Below are 20215 nucleotides of genomic sequence, written 5' to 3'. Positions count from 1 at the left end.
TTTGTGTGGAGCCACAGAAAATGGGGGAGATACTAAATGAATAATTTGCATCAGTATTTACTGTGGAAAAGGATATGGAAGATATAGACTGTAGGGAAATAGATGGTGACATCTTGCAAAATGTCCAGATTACAGAGGAGGAAGTGCTGGATGTCTTGAAATGGTTAAAGGTGGATAAATCCCCAGGACCTGATCAGGTGTACCCTAGAACTCTGTGGGAAGCTAGAGAAGTGATTGCTGGGCCTCTTGCTGAGATATTTGTATCATCGATAGTCACAGGTGAGGTGCTGGAAGACTGGAGGTTGGCAAAGGTGGTGCCACTGTTCAAGAAGTGTGATAAGGACAAGCCAGGGAACTATAGACCAGTGAGCCTGACCTCGGTGGTGGGCAAGTTGTTAGAGGGAATCCTGAGGGACAGGATGTACATGTATTTGGAAAGGCAAGGACTGATTCGGGATAGTCAACATGGCTTTGTGTGTGGGAAATCATGTCTCACAAACTTGATTTAGTTTTTTGATGAAGTAACAGAGAAGATTGATGAGGGCAGAGCAGTAGGTGTGATCTATATGGACTTCAGTAAGGCGTTTGACAAGGTTCCCCATGGGAGACTGATTAGCAAGGTTAGATCTCATGGAATACAGGGAGAACTAGCCATTTGGATACAGAACTTGTTCAAAGGTAGAAGACAGAGGGTAGTGGTGGAGGGTTGTTTTTCAGACTGGAGGTCTGTGACCAGTGGAGTGCCACAAGGATCGGTGCTGGTTCCTCTACTTTTTGTCATTTACATAGATTATTTGGATGCGAGCATAGGAGGTACAGTTAGTAAGTTTGCAGATGACCAAGATTGGAGGTGTAGTGGACAGCGAAGAGGGTTACCTCAGATTACAACAGGATCTTGACCAGATAGGCCAATGGGCTGAGAAGTGGCAGATGGAGTTTAATTCAGATAAATGCGAGGTGCTGCATTTTGGGAAAGCAAATCTTAGCAGGACTTATACACTTAATGGTAAGGTCCTAGGGAGTGTTGCTGAACAAAGAGACCTTGGAGTGCAGGTTCAGAGCTCCTTGAAAGTGGAGTCGCAGATAGATAGGATAGTGAAGAAGGCATTTGGTATGCTTTCCTTTATTGGTCAGAGTATTGAGTACAGGAGTTGGGAGGTCATGTTGCGGCTGTACAGGACATTGATTAGGCCACTGTTGGAATATTGCGTGCAATTCTGGTTTCCTTCCTATCGGAAACATGTTGTGAAACTTGAAAAGGTTCTGAAAAGATTTACAAGGATGTTGCCAGGGTTGGAGGATCTGAGCTTCAGGGAGAGGCTGATAAGGCTTGGGCTGTTTTCCCTGGAGCGTTGGAGGCTGAGGGGTGACTGAATAGACGTTTACAAAATTATGAGGGGCATGGATAGGATAAATAGGCAAAGTCTTTTCCCTGGGGTCGAGAGTCCAGAACTAGAGGGCTTAGGTTTAGGTTGAGAGGGGAAAGATATAAAAGAGGCCTAAGGGGCAACCTTTTCACACAGAGGGTGGTATGTGTACAGAATGAGCTGCCAGAGGAAGTGGTGAAGGCTGGTACAATTGCAACATTTAAGAGGCATTTGGATGGGTATATGAATAGGAAGTGTTTGGAGGGATATGGGCCAAGTGCTGGCAGGTGGGACTAGATTGGGTTGGGATATCTGGTCGGCATGGACGGTTTGGACCAAAGAGTCTGTTTCCATGCTGTACATGTATATGACTCTAACTCCACCTCATTAGTGTCAAAGTTAAAAACTGTTCTGTATTTGTAAGGGGAAACGAAATAGAAGTGGGGGACATGCTAGAAAATTTATGGTCAGATTGTGCAAATGTGCAATTAATTATTGTGCACATTCAGCGTGTGACAGTTTGTACATAAAATTGCAGGTTTTTATTTGCATTTCCACTGTGTTATACAGATGGGGGAACGTTTGTACAGCGGAACTGATTGTTCGTTTGTGCTGTGCGGCATCGGACGGGTTCCGCGGTGACACGCGTTGGAATTGGAAGGCAGATTTCGGTAAAAGGCCGAGGAGCGGCTGCACGGGCGTCATGGCGGAAAATATCGTGAGTAACGGCTTCACCGTCGGCGCGAGTCTTGTAGCCTGCTCGGGCCTGGGGCCTCAAACTTTCCTGTCCAACCCCTGGCGGGCCCCTCTTTCTCCCTACCCCGGGAGACGGGCCGAGTCCCGGAGTCTCCCGCTGAACTCCCAGGCCCGGTCGGCCTGGTCCGAGGTTGGGGGTTTGACAGCGTCAGCGTTAGCCTCAGGCCCGGGAGTCCGGTAGGCACCCACCGGGTTCGGAGCAATGAGGCAGCGATCTGTCCGCTCTCCCTCCCTGCCTCAGCAGCTGGAGGCCGAGGGAAGGATGTGGGGTTCTCTCGGCCACTCACACAATCACACGACATAACCTCCAACATGACTTGCAGCAACGTTGGATTATTTAATCAATGTGTGGACTGTCGGTTTGCCTTGCTGCCCAGTTTGAAGTGATCATTCCGTTAAACTCAGTCCCTGCTTGATGCGACATATCGAATTGTGATTGTTACTAGTCCATTATGTTTGCTCCCACTGAACTTTCTGGAGAATGCAGTCACAGCAATTATACTGGTATTGCCTAATTCTTTTGTGTGTCCTGTCAGCATTGTTTGTATGAATGGGACACTCGTTCACGGCAAAGCTGCATTTTTGGCCTCTGAAAATTGAACAAACAGCAGTTAAACACTGCTGCATAGTCAAATGTTGAGCAACAGATTTCACTACCATTATAGGTTTTGTGCTTTTAAATATCAGTATTCAGAATTATTTTTCTAGCTTGTTCAATTTGTCTTACCGAACGATTGAATTTATAAGCACACCTAGTTGCTCAGTCACTAAAGAAGGACATAGTTTGGACTGAGTCATGTTGGCCAGGACCCCTAGTCTGAAAACTAGCTTGTCCCATCCTCAATTGAACATGAAGATTGGCTTGAGCCAAGTGCTGGAGTGCTGCTGCCCTCTGTGGATTCATACCCCTGAATGAGTTGGCAATTTTGCATGGGGAGGGAATTTAATATGTCTGCATAGTTTGAGGAAGTAAGCTAGAGAAACACTGTTTGAACAACCTGATTTTGTTTTTTTAAAAACAAAGAAGTCTTGCAACTCTTTGTGTACTTGAAAGATTGCAAATTGAAGGCAGTCTAAAAGATTCCAGATGAATTGCTTTCAATCTGGAGTATTATGTGCATGTAAATAGTTAAGGTGTTAACAGTTCAGTAAATGCTTTACTATATCTTTTAGATTACTTAGTGTGGAAACAGGCCCTTCGGCCCAACAAGTCCACACCGACCCGCTGAAACGCAACCCACCCATACCCCTACATTTACCCCTTTTTACCTAACACTATGGGCAATTTAGCATGGCCAATTCACCTAACCTGCACCTCTTTGGACTATGGGAGGAAACCGGAGCACCTGGAAGAAACCCATGCAGACATGGGGAGAATGTGCAAACTCCACACAGTCAGTCGCCTGAGTCGGGAATTGAACCCGGGTCTCTGGCGCTGTGAGGCAGCATCTTGTAACCATGATATGAAAGTTTAAAGATAATTACCTGGATCTAAGTATATAATTATCTATAGTACTTTAGACATTTAATTTAAAGGGACTAGATTAATGCAAATTAATGCAAATTTTTTAAAAATTTAATTGCTACTTCATTGCACTTTGAAGGTTGTGAATGGTAATGGCAAATGAATTAGTTGGTAGATTGGAAAATGGACACTTTATTTAATGATCAACTGTTGTATGTTGTCATTTTGGATTAGAAAGTTAAGGCAAGCTATTTACTTAAATGTTTTAAAATTAAAAATAAAACTAGCCAGTCTGCTGTAGCTTTGTCAAAAGCAAGGATAGTTGTCAGTGGGAGTTTGGATATAGATGCAGTAATTGCAGCATGTGTGAAATCCAGTAACAAAAGATGAACTACTGGAAACAGACAGTAGGTCAGATTGCGTTCATGGAGAGAACACTCATGTTAGAGTTTTAGCTGTGGAATCTTGAATGGTATGTAAAGCAGACAGTGGATTGGGAGTTGTTGTGTCTGTATAACACCTTTTTGATTTTATATTTATAATTTGTAAAAGATGAAAACATTGCCAATCAGAAAATAGGACAAGAAGCCCTTTGGAACATAGTGTGTCTGCACTAAAGGTTGAGAAACTAGCAAGATATGGAACTGAGTCACTCCAACACTACCACTGGTGTAACAGTGTAAATGTGTGGGCAGTTTTAATTATGAAAAACGGCGTAAGAATTTACAATGGATTAGTAATGGAAAATGTGACAAAAGTGACAGTGTGAAGTAAAATCTTGTAACCAAGAAATGCATATAGGAATTCAGTTTTTGAATGCTGGCTTTGGTTCAGTTAGCAACACTCACGCCTCAAATATTTGTGTTCAACTCTAATTCCAAGACTTGAGCATAGAATAACTGTGCTGATACTCCAATGCAGTCCTTGGGGTGTGTGACATTGATAGAGGTGCCATCTTTCAGATGAGGTGTTAATCTGAAACTCTATATGCCTATTCAGATGTATGTAAATGATCCTATTGCACATTCAAAAATGAACAAGCATGTTAACCCCAGTGTTCAGTCAAAATCACAAAAAAAATCTGGACATCATGTCATGGCTATTTTATGGAGGTTTGTGACATGCATATTGACTGCACGCCCTCCATTACAATATCCTTTATTCAAAAAGTACTTCAAATGCCATAAAGTGGTTTGAGCTGTCTGTCAGTTGTGAAACGTGCAGTATAAATGAGCATCTTTCTTTAAAATATATGGTGATGTGGCACGTTATGATGAAGCCTTGTTTACAAGAGGTTGGCCAATCTGCATTTTTCTAAAAAATCAAATGTAATGTTGATCAGAATTGGAAATAAGCCATACAATCCAAGTCTACTTCACCCTTCAATACGATTATGGCTGATCTTCTGTATCAATTTGAGTCTCCTGTCCTGTTCTCCACCTCCCTTGATTTTCTTAGTGCGTAAGAAATCTGTTTGTTTCAGTACTGAACGTGCTCAATAACTGAGTATCCATGGCTCTTGAAGATACTTAATTCCAAAGATTCATAAGCCTCTGGGTGAAGAAATTTGTCCTCTTCTCTAACCTGACCGGCTGACCCCCTGTTGAGACTGAGATAATGTTCTCTGCTTATCAGCCAGGGAAAAAGCCACATCGTATCAACTGTGGCAGGCTCTTTTGAGAATTTTCTACCTTTTCAATGAGATCATCTCTTATTCTTCTGAAGGTATAGATATTTTTAATCATCCTGTTTTGAAATTTAATTACCTAACTCTACACTTGAATCCATGTCTTCTAACTTAGCAGTAGGAACACTACTGCTGCACCATAAGAGTGGAAAGTGTCAGCTGATTATGCTTCAGTTGTACCCATAGGATGACCTTCTCAACCTAAGAGTCAGCCGTGTTAACCCTTTCTGAGTTAAGTATATCCTTTCTTAAGGAGAACGTTTTTAAAGAATGTTAAACAGTGATTGTTGCCACAATATGTTACTGGCTGGAGTTATTATTGAACATAACTGACAGCAGAGATGAATTGACGCAGATGTAGTTTCAGTTGTGATTGTTAACGCAGTGTGATCATGTTCAGTCTTGACTCCTAACCTAAGATGTTGACATACTCCCTTTCTGAAAGGCCATAGGAAATAAATCAATAACAAAGATTACATAATTAGTACATAAATTAATTTAAAGAGCCACTGGTTAAGGCCATTCTCCTTGTTCTTAACATAATCCAATCCAGTCTATTATACTGTTATTGCATTTTATTAAATTAAAATAATAATGTAAACTCTGTCTCTGGGTTGAGCAGTGTTTTACAGAAAATATGTAAGAATTGTTAAAACTAATTGCTTTTGAATAAAATTGGATATATTTCTGATAGTCAAGTAAATAATTTGTCATACAAATCAAGAGACATGGCACTAGATTTTCATGAACATGTAGAATAATTAATTTACACAAACTATTTTTGTGTAAGTATAATTGATCACTGTACTATTATTTTTATATTTTGCTTCGTTTATTTGGACTTCTCTGTTCATATGCTGACACATTTTGTACTTGGTCAATAACCTGCTTGAATATTTCATTATCAATCAAAGTTAAAAATCAAACAACACCAGGTTATAGTCCAACAGGTTTAATTGGAAGCACACTAGCTTTCGGAGGACTGCTCCTTCATCAGGTGGTTGTAAGCTAGTGCTTCTAATTAAACCTGTTGGACTATAACCTGATGTTGTGTGATTTTTAACTTTGTACACCCCAGTCCAACACCGGCATCTCCAAATCATTGTCGGTCAAGAGATTATTACTCCTGAATGGAGCATGTAGGGCAATGATAGCATACAGAATTTGAGTTGCCAGAATTTTTTTGAAATTTTGAAATTCTTGCCAATCCAGGGATTGGTTCTTACCAGCTACTGTTGAGAGAAGACTCGTAAAATGCTTTTTTTTCTTTTAGTATTTTAGTTCTGACACTTTTATGGGTTTCAGTGTCTTAGACCACTTCCACAGATTTGTTCTCCATGTACCACCTCTAATGCCCAGGTAGAAAAATACTAAATTGGTAGCATTCCAGAAATTGAATATGATATTGTCCATTCTAGTTTAATTAATTGATTTTATTTGGGCCCTTGTGTTCTTCCTCCAGTTTGGAAGACAATAACATTGCATTAGACTATGATTTACTTAAGCTTATTAAACAGTTGGAAATGTGGTAACTAGTCCTTTGTTGAAGGTGAAATTACAAACAATTGTGAAGACTGTACTGAATAATAATTTGGTTCTTCTGCACTGGTGGATTTTTATTTTTCCTTATCCGTGGAGCAATCTGTTTTAGCCGTTTCATTGCACAATTCTTTTAAAATCTTTGAAATGTAAAATAGCTAAAAGGTAATTTCAGGGTAGACAAACAAGAGGCTGGAAGTACACAGCAAGTCAGGCAGCATCAAGAGGTGGAGAAGTCAATGTTTCGGGCGTAACCTTTCTTCAATAACCTGCTTGAATATTTCATTATCAATCAAAGTTAAAAATCAAACAACGGCAGTTATAGTCCAACAGGTTTAATTGGAAGCACACTAGCTTTCGGAGGACTGCTCCTTCATCAGGTGGATTTAAGAGGAGCTGCAAATAAAGGGGTGAGGGGTGTTGGGGTATTGGGGAGGAGGGTGGAGGGTTGGTGAGGTTATTTTTAAAAAAAGTAATTTCATCCAAAGGAATGTAAGTAGCTATCTGATGAATTCAAAGGAAAGCTGCCAATTAAGCATTGAACAAATCTCAGAGATGTTTATATTTGGATTTAATTGGTTTGCTTACTCCCTTAGATGTCAACAAAAAAAGTCAACTTGTGTGTAAAATCGTTTGTATCAAATTAAATTTGGATGGTATCATGTGAGTGACATTTTTTCCATGATGTATGTGAAGAGGGCAGTACTATGTTAAATTTTGGGCTGCTTTTTTTTCCCTAGTGTAGTTACATATAAACTGTTGACTGGCAAGATGTTGACAGATTGAATTATAATGAAATAAAAGAAGAATTATGTGCAAGCTTTGTTTTGGAAAGAGAACTTAATATTCAAGCCCGATAGTACAAAGAGTGATCTAATTACAGGAGTATCGATTTGAATATTTGCAAAAGGTTGCAAGAGAAATAGCATTTTGGAACAATACATTTAACACACTTCTTAGAACCATTTTAGAGTTAATCCATAGCAGCAGCAGCAGCAAGTTGGTAGCTCTCTTTCTCTACTTTTATTCAGGCAGTGTGAGATTCAATGCATTATTAAACACTTGCACAGAATCTGCTCACCAGGTACCATCTGTCTAAGATCTTTCAGCTGTTGGGTATTGGTTAACTAATTAAATTTGACTGCAGTTTTATTGTTTATCTTGAGACAATGCTATTTATGCTATAGCCTGACAAAATTAAGATATAGTGTGTATGCACTTTTAAAATATTTCTGCAAAATATATTTTATTTCGTAATATTATCTCTTAGTAATATCTCAAAATTTGACACATTTTATAGTCAGCTGTGAAAGTAAGATGATTATTTTTCTTCATGGTTTAATTGCCCATGCCTTTCCATGAGCTTTAAGTGGAAGCCTCCTGCTAATTATAACTCTTATAAGCGGGTTACTGCTATAGGGGATCTAGGTCGTGTATATATGAGGCAAATAACAGCAGCCCCCTCAATCTATGAAGTTAAGGAAAACGTGGAGGTGTGAATTAGAATATTTAACTCTTATGTCAAATCATATACTGTACAAAGTGTGAAATAGGAAGAGAAAGAAGGCTTGAGAAAGAGGAATAAAAGAGTGTGGAAAAATAGAGTTTTAAGAATAGAGTTCTTTTTAAAGCTTGCCAAGAATAAGTGCAATCTAAATGCTTGAGTTTCCAAGGCCATAGAGCTTGTTTGGCAGTAATTGTCTTTTTTTAAACGCCATTTAAAAAACCAAATTCTAAACTTACTAGTCCTAACCTTTTTGTTATCATTATTGGATAACTATGTGGTGAGTACAGCAATTTCCCAACTTTCTCTGGATTGCAATGGTGAGTCTATTGGTGAAATATCATTGGTGTGCAGTTTTTGGGTGAATGGGGCAAATCAGAAATCAAATCCCGGATTTTGACATTTAACTTTTTGTGTCAAAGCTGTACATTATTCAGTTGCTCCAGAAAAGCTATGGATACTTAATCTCATCCTTAATGCAAAAGTCAGGCTGATAGACTGTATTTGCTCATGGCAAAGAGGAATCATTTGACATTTCTGGACACTTCATGAAATTGGCAATGGTATTGCAACATTTACTTCAGATTTGTGGCCTTACCCTCTGAAGTCAGATTCATGCTTTCCTCATCAGTTACAGGTTATAATGGCTTAGTCAATGCACATTCTTATAGATCTTGTTATTATCCATTGATCTTATGAATATTGTGGCTTAGGAAGAAATCCCTTTCTTATGATCCATTGTGGACTGACAGACTCGATGGATCGATGGGAAACACAATGGTCAAACATTGCAGCTGCAGCATTACGATGCACTTTTGTTCTTGAAGCTTTCACTGCAAACAACAGTTGATTATTTAAAATGAACTGCGCGGACTTGCATTGTTATAGAATTAGGCTGGCTAATATCAGGATCAGACTAAACACTTCATACGTTGAAATTCACTGCTCGGATCATAGAGTTCATTAAGACTTTTATAAAAGCTCAACTTATTTGTACCATAGGAATTTGATAATTAAGGATGATGAATCTGTGGAACCCTGTGCCGCAAAGGGCTGTGGAAACCAAGATATGGCGATGCTGGTGTTGAACTGGGATGGACAAAGTTTTAAAAATCGCACAACACCAGGTTATAGTCCAACAGGTTTATTTGGAAGTATAAGCTTTTGGAGCTGGTCCTTCATCAGGTAGTTAGTGGGGCAGGATCATAAGACACAGAATTTATAGATCCTGCCCCACTGGCTACCTGATGAAGGAGCAGTGCTCTGAAAGCTTGTATTTCCAAATAAGCCTGTTGGACTATAACATGGTGTTGTGTGATTTTTTTTTAAACTGTGGAAATCAGGCCATTGAGTGTATTTAATACTGATAGGTCCATAATTGGTAAGGGGATCACGTGTATTGGGCAGAAGGGAGGTGAATGGGCTTGAGAAACATATCAGTTATGAGTGGTTCATGGAGTAGACTCTGGGTGAATGGTCTAATTCTGCTCCCATTTCGTATGGTCCTACAATTTGTAGGAAGACAGCAAATCCTGTGTAGTGCCCCTGTTTTGATGATTGATCTTTAATATGATAGAATGCCATGTGCCTTGGTTTTACTTTGAGGATTGTTAGGATAAATGTTTGTCCTTGCAAGCATGGTCGAAATGTATATTAAAGTAGGATTGGGAGGTCCAAAAGAATTACTGCCAATGGCAAAATGATAACCCAAAGTAGCTGACATCGGTTGGATCAAAATTGATTTGAAATAATTGAGGTACTACAAACATATAGTATTTAATAACTCAGTACTTTTATTAGCTTTTTGTTTGGGTTCACTGAAGTCCCACTGAAAATATTAATACGAATTAGCAGGCCATTTGACATCTTGAGTGCTCAAAAATGTTCCCAGATCTCCAATTTTGAAGGGCTTTAATTGAAGTTTAACCAAGAGCGTTGCGTAATATTGCTACTGTTATTGTCAGTGCTTACATAAAATTTTATCATGTTTGTGTACACTTAAATATTTATTTAATCTTTTAGATTGTCCGCATTCAGTCCCCACATGGTATGAAAAGGATTAATGTGGGCAAAAGAGAAACAGGAGCCCAATTTTTGAAAAAGGTAATGAACTATTTTCTTCAGGGGGGATTTGCTTCTGAGAACTCTGTTAAACCTATTGTATACTTCCTTTATATCTCTCTTCTACTTGAGTACTTTTGGTAAACATGTTGAAAAAAAATAACAAATTTTCACATTTATGTAGCTATTTTAACTAAGTATTATTTGTAAATTTCTGTTCCTTTTTTGATATTTAAATGATTGGACTCCAATTCCATTAAATATAAAATTACTTGTTACACTGGCTCCTGTTAATTTTACATATCTCATGCTTTGCATCTAGCACGCCCCTCATATTTGAAGCACCTAGCGTCGTACAGCATGCAAGCAGATTCTTCGGTCCAACTGATCTAAGCTAACCAGGTTTCCCAAACTAAACTAGTCTAACTTACCTACATCTGACCCATATCTCTCTAAACCTTTCCTATTCATGTACTTGTCCAAATGTCTTTTAAATGTTCTAACTGTATCTGCATCTACCACTTCCTTTGGTAGTTTATTCCACATACCCCCCACACAGAGGGTGGTTTGTAAAATTGCCACGCAGGTCCCTGTTAAATCTTTCTCCTCTTAACTTAAAAATATCGCTCTAGTTTTGAACTCCCTGTTTGAAGAGACCTTTGCTATTCACTTCATCTATGCCTCTCATGATTTTATGAACCTCCATAAGTCACCCCTCAGCCTCCAATGCTCCAGTGAAAATGGTTCTAGCCTATCTAGCCTCGCCTTATAACTCAAACTCTCTAATCGTAGCAACACCCTGAACCTCTCCAATTTAATAATTTTTCTATAGCAGGGCAGCCAGAACTGTACACAGTACTCCAAAAGTGACTTCACCAATGTTGTGTACAACCTCAACATGATATCCTAACTACTATACTCAATGGTGTGAGCAATGAAGGCAAGTGTTCTAAATGCCTTCTTCACCACCCTGTCTACCTGTAACATAGCTTTCAAAGAACTATCTACCTGTACCTAAACCTTAGGTCTCTAGGCTTAACAACACCACCCAGGGCTCTAACATTAACACTTTACTAAAATGCAGCACCTCGCATTTATCCAAAAGAAACGGTATCTGCTGCTACTTAACCCAATGGCCCAAAGAATCAAAATCCCTTTGTGCACATGGATGCCTTCTTCACTATTCACTATACCACCAATTCCAGTGTTATCAGCAAACTTACTAACCATTCTTCCTTATCCAAATCATTTACATAAATTGTTTATATAAATGACAAATAACAGTGGACCTAGCACTGATCCTTGCGGAATAGGCCTCCAGTCTGAAAAACAACCCTCCACTACCACCTTCTGCTCCCTACCATCAAGCCAATTTTGTATCCAATTTGACAAGCTGTCCCTGAATCTCATTGGTCTGACTTTATTAATCAGTCTACCATGTTGTAAAAGCTGGAAATGTGTTGCTGGAAAAGCGCAGCAGGTCAGGCAGCATCCAGGGAACAGGAGAATCGACGTTTCGGGCATAAGCCCTTCTTCAGGAATGAGGAAAGCCCTTCCTCATTCCTGAAGAAGGGCTTATGCCCGAAACGTCGATTCTCCTGTTCCCTGGATGCTGCCTGACCTGCTGCGCTTTTCCAGCAACACATTTCCAGCTCTGATCTCCAGCATCTGCAGACCTCACTTTCTCCATGTTGTAAAAGGCCTTGCTGAAGTCCACGTAAACAACATCTACTGCTCTGTCTTCATCAACCTTTTTGGTTATGTCCTCAAAAAAATTTCAAATCAAGTTTGTGAGACACGATTTCCCATACACAAAGCCGTACTAATTATCCCTAATCAGTCCTTGCCTTTCCAAATGCATGTAAATCCTATTCCTCAGAATCACTTCCAACAACTTACTACTCACTGATGTCAGACTCACCAGTCTGTAGTTCCCAGGCTGCTTCTTAGAGCCTTTCTTATTCAGTCCAATGCATTCATAACAGTTTATATGCTCCACAAAACTCTCCTTACAACTTTCTTTTGTTAACTCCTCAACATAGCCTTCTGTTCCTTTCTCCTTTTATATCACATTCTCTAAACTGCATCTGGGCAATTGCCTTGACTCTAGCTAAAGTAATTTTTTTCTAACTATCTTATATTTGTGGTCTCTCTTTCCAGTCTCACGTGCAAGTGATAACACTCTCAATTTCTAATTTATTAGGCCCATTTATAATCTGATAGATCTCCACTAGTTCAGTTTGTTTTCTCTCTTCCAGAGAGAAGAGCCTTGATCTTTCAATCTTTCCTAATAGGTATAACCTCTCAGTTCTGGTATCATTCTTGTAAAACACTTTTGAATATTTTTCAGTGCTTCTATCCTTTCTTTTAACATAGAGACCAGAACCTTGCAGAATATGTCAAGTATAGTGTAACCAAGATTCTATACAAATTTTGAATTACCTCCCCTGGAAATGAACACCAATGCTTTTTGTTTTTGTTTAAGCTTTTTCATTGTCTTGCTGCTTGTCATGGTTTGTAAATTTTCACCTCCAAATCCCTTAGTTCCATTGTCCCATGTAGGTAATTATTTTCAAAGGAGTACATGGTCTCTTTATTCTTCCTACCAAAGTGCATTGCCACTTTCTTAATGTATTTCAATGTTTGTTTGTTGATTACATGTCTATTCTCTAAGCTTATTCATTTCTACTTGAATCTTGCTATAGTCCATGTCTATATTAACTATGTGCTACATTTTAGCCACTTGCATGCATTTGAAATTGTACTTCCAACATGCAAGCAAATTGCTGTTTTATTGATGAGATTTCAGCCACAACACTCAACTGAGCAGACGGGAATCCAAATGAAGAACAGGTAGCCAGTCAAAAGGGAGGATTAACTTGTTTACAAGTAGTTGCAAACATACAAAAGTTTGTTGAAGTCAGCAGTCATCTTTCAGTTCTTCAGATTGTCTATTTGCTCCAATTTGTATTTGTGGCTTTAAAAAGTCAATGATGTAAAACACCAACTCGCCTTATCAGCAAACAGCTTTTCTCAAGGCTACCTTATTCGACTTTCTTCACATTGTATAATATTTACACTATATCCCATTCAGTCAATATAAAGCTGCAAAATAAAAAGGAAAACATGCAAATGTTGATATAAGAAATGAAATATAAGCAGCTGGAAATGCATGGCTGGTCAATACTGATAAAAGGACAGGCAATTTTGAAAATGTGTTGACTTTGTAACCTTAAGCCTTACCTGTTTTTACAATTTTAGTGATATCAGAACATGAATTAAGTATTATAATGAATACTACTGACATTTAAGAAGATTGGGTAAATGCAACAAGACAGTAAACATCTTCTTTGAAGTAACTGAGGAGTATTAGAAAAATATTTCCAAGTTTTGATTATTTTGACATTCCAGGTTACAATTTGTACCAGTTCCATTACATAAATTGTGCTCTGAGTATATTATACAGATGAATTCAGCTATGTTTACATGTTAAGATAAATATTCTGTTCACCATTGGAAAATAATATGTGATCACTTAGTGCATGTTGCAGTAACTGCACGTTCCCTTGATATTCATTACATTATCATTGCTGAATTCCCCCACTATTCCCACCCTGGTGGTTACCATTGACCAGGAACTAAACAGGACCAGAGATAATAGCAGGTCAGAGGTTGGGAATTTTGTGAAAAATTTTCCTCCTGTCTTCCCAAAGTTTGTCTACAATCCATTTTCCTCATTGAGTGCAGCTCCAACAACACAAGAAGCATGTTACTATTGACAAAGCAGCTTACTTGATTGGCATCCCCATCTAGAACCTTAAGCATTCATTTCCTCCACCACTGGCATGTGATGGCAGCATTGTAACCATATGTAATGTGCACTTCAGTTCATAATTCTCTTTCAACGGCATCTTTCAAACCCATGACACCTACTATCTCAAAGGGCAAGGACAGCAGATGCATGAAAAAGCACCTCCTGCAAGCCAGCTATTAATCTGTTTAATACCACAGTGTGTTCCCATTCTAAAGATGTTACTCCACTGTTTGAAACAAAAAATGTTTAAATCAAGATTAGTAAAAGAATTGATTTCGTGAATAAGATGTCTTTTGGATTCAATCATCTCTCTCATATGAAGGGCAGCACGGTGGCTCAATGATTAGCACTGCTGCTCATAGCGCCAGGGACCCAGCTTTGATATCAACCTTGGGCAACTGTCTGTGTGGAGTTTGCATGTTCTCCCTGTGTCTCTGTGAGTTTTCTTCAGGTGCTCTGGTTTCCTCCCATAGTCCAAAGATGTGCAGGTTAGGTGGATTAGCCATGCTAAGTTGTCCCGTAGTGTCTAGCGTTGCTAGCTATGGTAAATGTGGGGTGCCAGCAATAGTGTAGGGATTTGAGTGGGATGTTCTTGGAGGATTAGTGAGGACTCAGTGGGCTGAAAGGTCTCTTTCAGTGCGATAGGGATTCTATGTCTCTGCAGCCAGCCTCTACAAAATCCTATTCTCTGGAGTTCAAGTTACTTATCATGTCAAACTTGGATGCGTTTGGATCAGTGTGGCTGAAAAAGTCAAAAAACAATGCAAAATAAGACCATGTTTAATTTGCTTTAAAATGTAGGAACTTCTGTTAGAATTCAGAAGTGCAGATGATGTGTGTATTGCTAAAGGTGGAATTTGTCAGCTGAGTTGTAGTAACTTTTATAAGATGTGCGTTTACTGGATATACAAGTAAAGTGTTATACTTAAGGAAGTTGGGAAAGCAAGGAATTTTTAAAAATTCATTTGAGAGGATGTGGGCAGCACTAGTAAGGCAAATATTTATTTCGCACCCAAAACTGTCTTGAGAAAGTGATGTTGAGCTGCTGCCTTGAACTGCTGCAGTTTGAGTGATGAGAATGTTCACACAGTTCTGTAGTCATTTTGAAATTAATTCCCAAATTCTGACCTGTAAGCCAAGGAATTTGTGTAGCTAGTCCAGTTAAGGGAATGATGACTGTCACACTGCCCCAGGATGTTGATGGTGGGGAATTCAACAATGGTAATACCCATTGTATCTCAAGGCAGAATTGGTTTTTTTTTTGGAGCTGGTCATTGCATTGTGTTGGTTGTGACACAGATGTTCCTTAACCACTTATCGGCTGAAGCTTGAATGTTGTCTAAATCTTGCTCCTTGAAGACATCGATTGCGCACCGTTATTTGAGAAGTGTAAAATGGAAATGTGCAATCATTGGTAAACATTCTTTTTGGGATCAGTGAATGTTTATAGCACAGAGGGAGATGGTTTGGCCATCCAGTCCCAGCTGGATCTCTGCAAGAGTAATTTGACTAATACCTTTTCCAATAGCCTCCTATTCCTCCAAGTACTTATCTAATTGCTTTTTTAAGAGCCATGGCTAAATGTGTTTCTACTAGACTTTCAGGAAGTGCATTGCAGATCATAACCACTCGCCACACAAAGCAACTTTTCCTCATATCGCCTTCAGCTATTTTGCCAATTGTTTTAAATCTGTAGCTTCTGGATGTGAATCCTTCTGTCAATGGAAGTAATCTCTTTCTGTGTACTATGTTCAAATGTCTCATGATACAAACATCTTTATCAAATCTCTTCCAAATAGTTGAAGGTCCCTGTCCCCAGAACCATTCTCAAACTTTTCCTGCATATTCTGTAAATCCTTCACATCTTTATGAAAGTACATTGCCCAGAATTGGATGCAGTCTTCCAATTGAAGCTGAACCAGTTCTGACCTTGTTGTGAAGGTTGGATTCTTGATGAAGCAGTTGAAGATGTTTGGACATAGGATACTACCTCCTTGAACTCCTATTGTGATATCCTGGATTGAAGTGACCAAGTTGATTGATGAAGGAAGGGCTGTAGATGTCATACACATGGACTTTAGAAAGGCGTTTGATAAGGTTCCCCATGGTAAACTAATGGAGAAAGTGAAGTCACATGGTGTGCAGAGTGTTCTAGCTAGGTGTTGAAAGAACTGGTTGAGCAACAAGAGACAGAGAGTAGTAGTTGAAGGGAGTTTCTCAAAATGGAGAAAGGTAACCAGTGGTGTTCCACAGGGGTCAGTGTTGGGGCCACTGTTGTTTGTAATATACATAAATGATCTGGAAGAGGGCACTGTTGGTCTGATCAGTAAGTTTGCAGACAACACAAATATTAGTGGAGTAGAAGAAAGCATAGGGGACTGTCAAAGAATACAGGAGGATATAGATAGACTGGAGAGTTGGGCAGAGAAGTGGCAGATGGAGTTCAGTCCAGGCAAATGTGAGGTGATGCATTTTGGAAAGTCTAATTCTAGAGTCAACTATATTGTAAACAGAAGAGCCTTGGGAAAAGTTGATGAGCAGAGAGATCTGGGAGTTCACGACCATTGTACCCTGAAGGTTGCTGCACAGGTGGGTAGAGTGGTCAAGAAGGCCACTTGGTATGCTTGCCTTCATCGGACGGGGTGTTGAGTATAAGCAGCATGATGGCTCAGTGGTTAGCACTGCAGCCTCACAGCACCAGGGACCTGGGTTCGATTCCCACCCCGGGTGACCGTCTTTGTGGAATTTGCACATTCTCTCCATGTCTGTGTGGGTTTCCTCCAGGTGCTCCGGTATCCTCACACAATCCAAAGATGTGCAGGTCATGGGAATTGGTCATGCTAAATTGTCCATAGTGTTCAGGATAAATATAGGGGAATGGGTCTGGGTGGGTTACTGTTTGGAGGGTCATTGTGGGCTTGTTGGGCTGAAGAGCCTGTTTCCATGCTGTAGGTAATCCAATCTAATAAGTGCTGGCAGGTCATGTTAAAATTGTACAAGACATTGTTTCAGCCGCATTTAGAATACTGTGTACAGTTATGATCACCACATTACCAAAAGGATGTGGACGCTTTGGAGAAGGTGCAGAGAAGGTTTACGAGGATGTTGCCTGGTATGCAAGGTGCTAACTATGAAGGGAGGTTGAATAGGTTAGGATTGTTTTCATTAGAAAAATGGAGATTGAGGGGGGATCTGATTGAGGTCTACAAAATCCTGAAGGATATAGACAAGGTAGATAGAGATAAGCTTTTTCCCATGGTGAAGGATTCAATAATGAGAGGTCACGCGTTCAAGGTGAGAGGTGAAAAGTTTAAGGGGGATATACACAGCAAGTACTTCACACAGGGTGGTAGGTACCTGGAACATGTTGCCAGCAGAGGTGGTAGAGGCAGGCACGGTAGATTCATTTAAGGTGTGTCTGGACAGATGCATGAGTAGGTTGGGGAGCAGAGAGATACAGATGTTTAGGAATTGGGCGATAGGCTTAGACAGTGGATTTGGATTGGCTCAGGCTTGGAGGGCCAAAGGGCCTGTTCCTGGGCTGTAAATTTTCTTTTTTGTTCTTGGGTTGGTCTCCAACAATCACAACATTAGGTATGCCTCCAACTCCTGAAAACCTCTGGATTCAATGTTACAGGGACCTCTTGATGAGACACCCTGTCAAATACTGCCTTGATGCCAAGTCGAGTTACTCATTCCACCTCTGGCTTTTGCTCTCTGCTTCAAATTTCAGAGCAAAGCTGGCATAAAGTCCAAGTGGTCCTATTCAGCCCAAATTAAATATCAGTCAACAGACTATTGGTGAGTAGATGCCAGGTGATAGCATTGTCATTGACATCTTCCATCTCTTTGGTTGGGACAGTGATGGGTTGATTTGAATTTGTCTTGTTTTTGTGACCAGGACACTTTGCATATACGCTAGTGTTGCAACCCTGTAGACTTAGTAGGAGATGCAGCTAGTTCTGCAAAGCAAGTCTTCAGCACTACAGTCAGCATGTTGTTAGGCATTGTAGCCTTTGCTGCATCTCTTGCATTCGCAATTTTTTGATGCCATATTTAGTGAAACAAATTGACTGAAAATTGGCACTTGTGAAGGCAGGGACCTCTGTTTGTGGCTGAAATGAATTATCTATTCTCGTTTCTTGTTGAAGGTGTTTGTGAATATTCAGCCTTTTTGTGTCTTGCTGGGCTAGACATCCTGGGCCAGGCTGTTATTGTCGATGTTTATGGACCTTTCATTTCCCAATAGTTGTTTAATTATTCAACATCATTCACAACTGGATGTTGGAGAACTGCAGAGCCATGATCAGATTTGTTTGTTTAAGATCACTTGATTTTGCCTATAGATTGCTCCTTCTGCCATTTAGCCTGCATGTAGTGCTGTGCTGTAGCTTCACTGTATTGGCACCTTGTACTGAAGGACCTTACGTGATGCTCCTGGCTTGTTCTTTGACATTCCTCATTGCTATTATTGTAATATGTCAGGTTCAGTGCCTGGATTATTTGCTGGTACTTTAGGATTGTGGTGGGGCATAAATTCGCTACTGATGGCTTCTAGTGCTTCCTGCATACCATGATTGTGAAATCTGTCCCGTTTACTTCTTTGGTATATACATGACTCATGGTGAAGACTGACTTTGGTTTCCATATTGGCTGTGCGATGGATTTTCCTGCCAGTACTTTACTGGAAGATCTATCTGCAATAGATTAGTGAGGACCAACTCAAGTAGGTTTTTCTGTAATGTTGGTGTTCTCACAATCTACTGCAGGCCTACTCTGGGTAGTTATGCCCTTCAGGACTTGCCAACTTTGTGGTGTGCTGCCATCTGCTCTTTGTGAGGGACATTGAAATTCCCCACTCTTGAGTATATTCTGTGCCCTGCTACCAACTGGGGTCCAGCACACAGGTGGACTGATCTGTCTGTTGAGAGATGTAGATCGGCAAGAAAATTTCTTGCCAATGTTTGATTAGATAAATGACTCTTTGCGATTTATCCTCATTGTTGAGGATTCCTACAGCCACATGCCTCCCATCAAAGTACTACTGTGATGCTACTTCTGAGTCTGTCCCAATTGACAGGAAGAATCGAAGGATGTTGATGGAATATGGGACATTGTTTGACAATTATGATTGTATCAGGTTGCTTGCTTTTATTCTGTCTGAGGAAAAAGCTTTTTCTTGTTATCAGAAATTGAGAGCTGCACATTTAGATCAAAGCATGCATAAAATCTTAACTTTTTAACTTTTGCACTCTAATTGTAATTTAATGTGTTTTTCTTTTTAGGTTGCAAAGGAATTTGGCTGTTCTAACAATGGCTTTTCTGTATACCTTAACAGAAATAAAACTGGAGAGATCTCCCCAACGAATAAATCACTCTCTTTGCTTAAAATTAAGTACGTACAGGTATTAATCATTTTTAATAGTAATGAACACTTTTCAGCACGTTAAGATTTTTTAAAAAATGAATGGACAAGAAACATTTTGAGGTGGCGTGGGGGGAGTGTTGTTGTTGCTGAATGTGTTAAAATGGACATAGAAGTAACTCCTCTCTGATTACCTCGATCATTTGATGCTTTGGATTTATTGAAGCCTGGAAAATGATGTTGAAGGAATGACTTTATTCAATAACAAGATTTTTTAAGCAAGCTTTATACCTAAAGTTGTGAGTAAATTTAATCATATGTAATTTGGTAGAAAATTTGCAAGACAATCGAATACAGTCTCCAAAACACATGTAAAAATCTTTCACAACAAACATGGGTTTTTACTTAAATATCATAAACCAATGGCTCTACCAAGAAAATTAATTTCTATTCAATTTACTTTGTAACTGGGGGAAAGACTAAAAGGCGTACGCAATTTGCCTGACTGTGAAGTTGCCTAAAGGATGAGAAAGTATATGGGGTGAAGATGTTTGTTTTGTTTTCTAGTCCCATTCTATCCTAATAGCAAAACCCTTAGTCATTAGAGTGATCAAGAAATAGATCAGTGTAGATTGTGTTACTTGTTCACTCCAATCT

General features: G+C 39.5%; 1 protein-coding gene across 2 annotated transcripts in view; it reads left to right on the top strand.

Moving 5' to 3' along the window:
• Window positions 1-2004: 2004 nt before the first annotated feature.
• Window positions 2005-20215, top strand: part of nploc4 (NPL4 homolog, ubiquitin recognition factor) — a 64805-nt gene continuing 46594 nt past the window's right edge. The window contains exons 1-3 of one of the 2 annotated variants that reach the window (XM_043714785.2): window positions 2005-2085; window positions 10341-10421; window positions 19479-19588. In XM_043714785.2, the coding sequence (XP_043570720.1) occupies window positions 2071-2085; window positions 10341-10421; window positions 19479-19588 (206 nt within the window). In that variant the 5' untranslated portion in view covers window positions 2005-2070. Of the gene's footprint in view, window positions 2086-10340; window positions 10422-19478; window positions 19589-20215 lie in introns of those variants that run through there. The other variant, XM_043714786.2, reaches the window with a different exon arrangement.

The sequence above is a fragment of the Chiloscyllium plagiosum genome, unplaced genomic scaffold (assembly GCF_037043375.1).
Source record: "Chiloscyllium plagiosum isolate Xiang-an unplaced genomic scaffold, Cpla_swu_hap1 HiC_scaffold_25, whole genome shotgun sequence".
In the NCBI taxonomy this organism is placed as follows: Eukaryota; Metazoa; Chordata; class Chondrichthyes; order Orectolobiformes; family Hemiscylliidae; genus Chiloscyllium; species Chiloscyllium plagiosum.
Note: the sequence above shows the minus strand (reverse complement) of the source record. Positions and strands in the feature narration are given on the sequence as shown.